Source organism: Canis lupus, chromosome 38 (assembly GCF_003254725.2).
Source record: "Canis lupus dingo isolate Sandy chromosome 38, ASM325472v2, whole genome shotgun sequence".
NCBI classification, from domain to species: Eukaryota; Metazoa; Chordata; class Mammalia; order Carnivora; family Canidae; genus Canis; species Canis lupus.
In genome coordinates, this window is record NC_064280.1 from 1,251,717 (window position 1) to 1,260,000 (window position 8,284).

Genomic DNA, 8,284 nt, shown 5'->3' on the forward strand with positions numbered 1-8,284 from the left:
CCTACTGGGCGGGGAGTCTGCTTCTCCCTCTGCCCTTGTCCCCTGCTCATGATTCTCTCATTCTCTCAGATAAATAAATGCAATCCTTTTTTAAAAATGAAATTTCAATAGAAATCTGATATTGCTGAAACACCAGAGCAGCATCCAGTTTGGGTTTCACTTTAGTCATTTTTAAAATGTTCGGTTTTTTAGTGATTGTGCGTGTGTTTGTAAGAATTGATCTGCCCCAGACTGGGGGAAAACAACCGGGTCCTTCACATCTCCAGTTTGAGACTGTATTTATTTGAGAGCGAGTGAGTGGCAGAGGGAGGCCCACGCAGGGCTGGATCCTAGGACCCTGGGATCACAACCTGGGCAGAGTGCAGAGGCCCACGGGGCTGAGCCACGCAGGCAGGCATCGCAACACATCGCTAGTTGGAAAAGCACTGTTACCTCTGCTTGGTAACACTAAAAGCCATTTTAAAGCCATGGAAAGAGCCAAAAGAGGGTAGAATGAGAGCGGTCTCGTCTGTGCTGCTTGCAAAAGTCAGCCCCAGGTCGCACTCCGGGTGTGTCGCAGCATTCCTTTATGTCTCTTCAGGACCGCAGCCCCAGGCCCCAGCCCACCGGGACCCTGAGCCTGGGGCTTGGGGTTCCCCCGCGCAGCCCCGGGGTCGCGGCCCGCCGCCTGCCGTAGCGCAGGCCGAAGACGTTCCAGTTGTAGGCGGGCAGGTCCGCGCCCCGGCGGGCGGGCATCAGGTGGCGCTGGGGGGCGCACGGCGGGCTCCGCTCCCAGGGGGCCGGGAGGGCCTGGGCTCCCAGCCGCTGGCCTAGGGGAGAGCCACGCAGAGGCTGCGGTGAGGCGGCGCCCGGGCAAGGCTCAGGAAGTCTGCTCCATCCCTTCCCCGCCCGCCTCGACCAGGAGGGCACAGGGCCCCAGGCCCCGCACCACCCCACCACCCGCAGGAGCATCCTGGCCCGGACGGTGAGGCCACTGGCTCCTCTCTCTTTCAACATAGCTTCGGTCTCAAGGGTTCTCCACAATGATCTGAAATATCTTTTCTGTGGCATGACTTCCCTCTTGGAGGCGAACAGGGTAGAGGTTGGAAATAAGCCTGCAGTATTTGCTGGACACTCAGCTTTACTGCTCTTCCTGGCTCCTTGCCTGTCCCGGCCTCTCTGCATCAGGCTCCCCCACGGGACTGCGCTCCCTGGGGCGGGGCAGAGCCAGGTTCATGCAGCTCCATCTCTGAGTTCTTGAAACAGTGACCTGAATGTAGTAGGGCCTCAAATGCTTATTAAATATGTCAAACCAGATGAAAAGCTTGCAGCTACAGAAACGAGAATAGAACTAGGAACACTGTGCCCCACACCCGGCAACAATGACTGTGGCCCCTAATAAGCTACAAAAGGACTCGGTGAAGAATAGGAAATGATCTGGGTCACCCTAACCTGCTCACCTCCCCACTGTAGGTATAATCTCTTCCCTTCCCGCTGGGGGCTAACAAGACTAATTTGGAAGGCACTTCATATGCAAAAGGCTTGTTAAATTCACTATAATTTTTGGCAGTAAAATAGTGCAACTAGCTCTGAGTAGACAAGAACCCCAGCCAATTGTGGCACGAGATTAGTGGAAATGAGGCCTGCTGTGTGAGTGGGTGTGTGTTGAGGGGGGGTAGTTGGCTTTGAGCCTGCCCCTCAGGGCCTTGGCATACTTTGCAGGAGTGTGGGCATGGTTCAGAATTATTGCTAATCTCCTAGAATGCCCCTCCAGCCTGCTTAGGGCCAGGGAGGGATGACGAGGGGGGTGTGTGTATTCTCTTTGCTCTGGGATAGCTTATGGGCTTGACGATTCCTATGGGTAGAGGGTATGCTCCGAGTTGCATACCTAGAGGAACTGTGGGCCAGAGAGGCAAAGCTACAAGCTAGTTTGCCTAGGATCTGCCCTTTGGTTTAGGTCGTTTTTTTTTTTTTTTTTTTCCAATTTCCCCAGAAAGGGTCTGAGATTACTGATAAAAGAAACATGCATAGGGATCCCTGGGTGGCGCAGCGGTTTAGCACCTGTCTTTGGCCCAAGGCGCGATCCTGGAGACCCAGGATCGAATCCCACATCGGGCTCCCGGTGCATGGAGCCTGCTTCTCCCTCTGCCTGTGTCTCTGCCTCTCTCTCTCTCTCTCTCTCTCTCTCTCTGTGACTATCATAAATAAATAAAAAAAAATTTAAAAAAATAAAAAAAATAAAGAAACGTGCATAGTAAATTCCTTCCCAAGGGATCTGCTCAGACAGGTGGTTGGCGTAGAGCAGAGAAAACACAGTGTGAGAAGACCACGAAGGAGCTACGAAGGTTTAGGTTAACAAGCACCTAAACCTAGGTGAGCTCACTGATGTCCATAAGGAGCAGTAAGCCATCCCTTACCTGCAAGATTAATGGGGCCCCTAAATAAGTTGCATGTACTAGCCTTAAATGCAGTGTTAAACTCACATCAACAGACTAGCCTCACTTTGAAAAATATGGTAACCCTCATTTTCTAACAACTCATGTGCTCCCTCCCATCCTCTCCCCAGAAAATGCATACCTGCAGGTCCAGGAGTCTCCATGGGTGCCACCTTTTCTAATGTCTCCCTGAAGGAAGTGGCACAGAGGAGAAGCATTAGCTGCCAAGAAACCAGGGAGTTCATCCTGGTGAGATGATGCAGGTGCTGGCAGTGTCCTGAGGCTGAGACGGAGGGAGAGAGAATTAAGTCAGGTGCACGGTGTGGGCTGGGGGCTGGGGCAGAGCCCAGCGTGGAGAGGAAAGCGCCCGAGTGGGGGGCAGTGTGTGGCAGTGAGGAGGAGGGAGTGAAGGCAAGCAGGGCAAGGCGTTCCACTGGGCAAGTGCCCTGAGGTCCGGATATTTTCGGGGTGGGGGTGGGGCGCTGGGAGCTCCGTGCTGGGCCCTGTACATATCCTGGACTTCAGTGACCAACCCTCCTGTTAGACCGCACCTTCCTGAACCTGGCCCAGCTCCCTCCTGCTGCAAAAGACACTTCAGTCCTTTCCTATTTCAAGAAAAAAAGGAAAAAAGAGGCAAGCGTCGTGTTCTTTTTCATAACCCTTGAGGACTGTCGTTAAATTGTCTTATTGTCTGTAATACAAGGAAGAGAAAAAACTTTCCCTGATTTATCCGGTCAATTGTCTCCTTGTTCTATTCAGCACGGGCTCCAAGAAGATTGGATCGACCTCCTGCTTTGGGCTGCTGCCGTGGGAGCTGCTTACCCTGACTCTCACTACATCCCCTTTGCCTTCCCTCTTGGGCCCCGCCCCCACCCCAGCTGCCTCCCAAGTTGAATTTCTCTTTGAAAAAAGTCGTCAGGCACTTTGAGATTGTCCAACAAACATGAGTAAAGACCAACTGATGGGGAGGCAGGTCTGGACAAAAAGGATGCGGGCCAGAGCCACTGTGGTCCAGGAGGGCAAGTGGGGGAGGGTGGGGCTCTCATGGATGCTCATCAGCTGCTAATGATTGCTCAGCCCTGTCCATACCTTTGTTCTTGCCCCTACCACCATTCCTCTCCAGGACCTGGGCACGGGGCAGAGAAGAAGACTGTCCAAATAGGATCAAGAACACTCAAATCTGGCCCCAGCTCTGGTCCCCTCCCTGTGGGATGTGAGAAAGTCACCCCCATCTCTGGATCATATTGCTCCTCTGTGAAATAAGAGCATTGTGTCAGACTGGCCACCGACTATCCCCTCAGATAGTCTCTTTTCCTTACAGACTTTGATTCTGTGACCCTGAAACCCAGACAAGGCTTTCTGCACTCAAGGAGGAAAGGCGGGCTCAGTCTGTTAGAGCATGAAACCATTTGTTTTATGGCTTCAAACCATGGGAGCGCAGGGTCCAGGTCAGTTCGGAGATCATTCCTGATCCCAGCGCCAACTAGGAGCTCTGCTAGGCGCTAGGGGCCCAGGCTACTAGGACACAGCCTTGCTTGTTCCCAGCCCCTCCCCAAGACGTAGCTCAAGAAATTGAGTCGTCTTAGGTGACCGTTTCACAGTAACACCGGCAGCGATAGGCTGGAGGCGTCGGGTACCCAGGGAGCTCTGAGAGCCCATGGGAGCTCTTCCTGGAGCGGGGGCAGGTGGGTTTGAGCTGAGTTTCTGAGCCCTGGTCAGCCGCATGAATACAAGGATTAGGAAGGCGTTTCCAACAGGGGCTGGGCGTGGAGGGGACCCACAGGCCCCGCAGCCTGCCGGAGGGCAGAGCTTCGCTGGACAGAAAGAGAGCAGTGAGGTGGAGGAGTGCCTCACGCCAGAGTAGGCTGAGCCCGGGGGGAATGTGCGTTGCATGGCAGGTGGAGCACCACGGCTGCTCTGCGGGAGCAAGGGGGGGCGAAGGGGGGCAGGCTGTGTGGTTCCAGGTTAGGGTCCTTGCAAGCTCTTCCCACCCGTAGCACCTCCTCCTCAGAGATACCCAGGTGAGAACACACACACACACACACACACACACACACACCCATCCCCCCAAGTCTTAGTTTACTTTCTAGCGCAGAAGCATCTAGCACACGTGCTAGAGTTGAACTGTTTGGAAAAGACCCATCGACTTTCAGAGAGGCTGGTCTGCTGTGGACAATTCTGGCGCTCCCGGCCCAGGCTTTAGACCTAGTGAGTAATAGATTCCAGGTGTGGGGGGAAAGGTTGTGAAGGGAGGCGGCTTCCTTCCTGGGGCACCTCCCGGTCTTTAGTGGGGGGTAGGGGGGGCTAGTGTGTAGGGGCTCTTCTGTTAGCTTTGTACTTGCCGTCTAGAAGTTGGGGGAACTTCTCAGAGGAGTCCTATGGAGCCCCTGAGCCCTGAGGGTTCCCCAGCTCCCTCCAGAAGCTCCTGTGCCTCTGATCCCAGCCAGAGCTCACTCACTGCTTTTATTCCTTCCACAGTAAGGGATCCCCAAGGTCCTGGTTTGATAGATGCCAGTCAGGCTATTCACTGAGACATCCCAGATTAATCTGGCCAACCCGATAATCAGGAAAGATCAGCACCCCCTTTGCCTACCCAGGATGTGTCTGTCAGTCTTAGAACTAAATTCCAGCTCCCGTGCAGGGAGCCTCCCTGGGGCTGGGCAGACCCCCCTCCAGTGTGGGTGCCCCCATGCGCCTACCTTGGCTCTGTCCAGCGGGGTCAGAGCTCCGTGGGGTCTCCAGGTGCTCCTGGGGTCGGTGAACACCCACAGACAGGGGAGCTGGGCTCACCAGTGGTCTGATCGCGTCCCTCTTATAGAGCCCAAGGGTGACGTCTCCAGGCACAGGCCCACCGCTCCTCCTCCTCCCCCTCAGGCCCCTCGGAGAGCACAGCGTTGCCTGCCTCCCACCGCCTGGCTCTCAGGACTGAAATAAGCCTCTTTCTCTCCCTCCAGAAACCCCTCAGGGCTGGTTTTCTGATTCCCACCTGTCTTTCCATCCTCCTCACCCCCTCACCCCAGACCCACTTAGCTGGAGACCCATTCTGCCCCACAGGACAGGAAAATGGACTATTTGAGGGGGAGAGGTGGGGGCTGTTGCTCTCCCCACCAGAGGTGCAAGTACCCGTGAGAAGGGAAGAAGGGAGCCCATGAAGGGGACAAAGGGGAGGGAAAGGCGGGTCTGACCTGGGGGGGAGGGGCTAGGGAACCAAAATAAAGTGGCGGCTCCAGCAGGTGGGTGTACCTGGGAAATGCCGAGAACCCAGAGCCGACTTTCGGGTACAGCACCTGACACTGCTGCTCCTGGGCCCCGCAATCTCTGCAGACCTTGCTTGGAAGGCAGCCACGGGGCTTTCCTTTGTGCCTTCGGCACCCGCTCCTGTCCTTCGTGTAGACACAGATGTTTACTAAGTGTGTCACTGCAAGGTACTCTGGTCTCCTTCCTGGGCCTGCAAGAACACTCTTTACCCTGGGCCGAGGGGTTCCCCAGGAGTGAGGATGTCCCCTCCATCAGTCTTGGGCTCTTTGAAGGCAGGGGCTATGTCTGCACCTTCAGACAGGAAGCTCTCTCACGTGGGTGCCACCTGGGGGCGGGGGTGTTATGCAGACAGCCAGTTAATTAATGGTTGAGTAGTGTTTCCCACCAGTATGCAGGCTTGATACCCATCACTTGTTTGATGCCCGTGGCTTAACAGGGTTTACACACATATTATCTCGCTCATTAAGCCTGTTAACCACCAGGATAAAAATGCTAGCCTACAAGAGCAGGCCTGCCCCTCACTCCGTGGGATGCTGTGTCGGCCTGCCCCGAGCCAGGGACCAGACTCAAGAGGCTAGAGACAGTGACTTCGAGTCTCAGACACACAGCTTGGCGATTTAATCTTTGCTTTCCTCCCAGAAATACAGGGCAGGATATGATACCAGCCCCAGTCTGGTCTTGGTGTCCACACCTGCCCCCCACCTCATCTCTGCTGTCAAACATGCCCACAGCCTTTTGAGGTGACTTGGGGATCTGAGGTCAGTCATTTAACTCTGTCCTTCCGTCTGGACTTGGAGAGGTCTGAGTATGATGGGGGAGATGAGTCAATGCAGGGTGGGGGCGGCCCCCATTTCCTTTCCAGCCCCCTCGACCAATGATCCAAGTTCAAGGAGCTCATCCCTGCTGTTCAGACCATTGAGCTGGTGCCCTGAAGCCTCCGGAACAGCTGTGGGAGCCAAGAATCATTACTTTAGACAAAGAGTGAGGAGCACACTCCATATCCATCTAGGTTATTGTGGAGCGGGCCCTCAGAGCTGGGGGCGGTACCAAGTGCAGACAGAGAGAGGAGGCCAGGGGTGAGCCAGCTGGCTGCAGGGCCCTTCTCGAAGGGTCTATTCTGTCAGAAAATATGCTTTAGGGAAAGGGAGGGAGGGGTGAGGCCTGGGGACCACTGCCCCACGCCTGCCCCAAGGACAGCAAAGCACCTGCTTCTGCTGTCACTGGCTGTCAGACATCCTCTCTGTGCGTGGGGCACAGACTCAGCCAGCTCCCCCGAAATCTCTAGCACTTTCTGGCTGGGTCACCTAGGCTCTCTGACTGTTTCTTTGGCTCTAATAAGGAGCTATGAATAGCCACTTTCCTCTACACCCACGCCCAGACACAACGCTCCCACATCCCCTCTCCTCATCTGCTCTTGTCAAGTGGAGGAGAGGGTGTGGGGGAGGGGAAGAGGAGCCCAAGATGGTCAGCCTGGGGAAAGGAGCTTGGGGGAGATGGGGAAGGGTCCGCAGCACAGGGGCAGCCGTCTTAGCGGGGCCCCCCACCCCAAGGCCACCACCAAGCCACATGCAAAATCCACTTACCACACTCAGGAAGGGGATGTCAGAGGCATTGCCCAGGAAGCCAAAGACGACAGGGAAAAAGCCCCTAAGAGCAGAGGGTGGGGAGAGGGGTCAGCGATGGCCTCGGGGGAGAGGGGAGGGCATTTGGGCTGAGGTGCACCCAAAGGCTCCAGCTTTGGTTCCCAAGAAGGCGGGCCCCCGGGGCACACCAGGAGCAGGCTTGGTTCTGCACCCCTGGTTTTGGGGAGGCAATCCTGCGAAGTGGTCAAGAATAAAGGGACTGGGGCCAGGCTCCTTGGGTTTAAATCTTGGCTCTACCATGTACTGGTGTCATATAAACTTGGGCAAATTCCTTAACTTCTCTGTATCTCAGCTTCCAGCTGTAAATGACGCTAATAATAATAGTGTCTACATCATAGGGCCTTATGTAAAGAAATCTGGGGGAGCTGTTGCTTGTGCTACTCTGACGGAGTTTGCATCCCTGGACTGGGTGTGCACCACCTGCTGCAGGTCTCAGGGGCTGCAGGCACAGGGGGCCACTGGAGGCTGTGCTCCCCACACGCCGCGGCATCCCCGTGCACGCAGCCACCCTGTGCTCTTGGCACCCCCACGCTTATCAGACACACCCTGGCAAGGCCTGCCAGGCACATAAGTGGGATCCTTCAAAGGGCTTGGAGCCACTGAGGTCGGCATGCGGAGCGAGCCCCGTGTGTGGAGAGGCGACAGGCGACAGGGTTAGAAATTTGGATTCTGGCTGAGAATCCTTTCCTTGGGCTTCGTTTCCTGAGGTTCGCCGGCATCTCTGACCTCCCTTACAACTCCGATTTTGGCGATTTTTGACAACGGTGCTGTTGTCAGGGTTGTCTAGGTTTGCTGTTGGTTTGAACAACTGAATCTGCAGTGGCCGCACTCATGCATCTAATCTCTTGATATATGGTCACTATTGTCAGAATTTGTCTTCTCAACTAGGTTTCAAGTTCCTCAGGAAGTTTCTCCCTATTTAGCGCCACATTCCTACACCTAGCTCTGCATTTGGCATATGCACTAGGT

The 8,284-nt window shown here is 55.2% G+C and overlaps 2 protein-coding genes across 3 annotated transcripts in view; both read right to left on the reverse strand.

Annotated features, from left to right (window-relative positions):
- Positions 1 to 205: 205 nt before the first annotated feature.
- Positions 206 to 6,116, reverse strand: KISS1 (KiSS-1 metastasis suppressor). The gene is made up of 3 exons (XM_035711077.2): positions 2,463 to 6,116; positions 1,250 to 1,310; positions 206 to 1,158 (listed from the first exon to the last, which is right to left on the reverse strand). Exons 1-3 carry the CDS (start codon positions 2,657 to 2,659, stop codon positions 577 to 579), a joined length of 840 nt encoding a protein of 279 aa, XP_035566970.1. The 5' UTR covers positions 2,660 to 6,116; the 3' UTR covers positions 206 to 576.
- A 144-nt stretch (positions 6,117 to 6,260) lies between these two features.
- Positions 6,261 to 8,284, reverse strand: part of GOLT1A (golgi transport 1A) — a 16,424-nt gene continuing 14,400 nt past the window's right edge. For both annotated transcript variants that reach the window (XM_025421192.3, XM_035711156.2), the window contains exons 6-7: positions 7,256 to 7,319; positions 6,261 to 6,618 (exon numbers count right to left, since the gene is read on the reverse strand). In XM_025421192.3, coding sequence (XP_025276977.1) covers positions 6,580 to 6,618; positions 7,256 to 7,319 — 103 coding nt within the window. In that variant the 3' untranslated portion in view covers positions 6,261 to 6,579. The remainder of the gene's footprint in view (positions 6,619 to 7,255; positions 7,320 to 8,284) is intronic.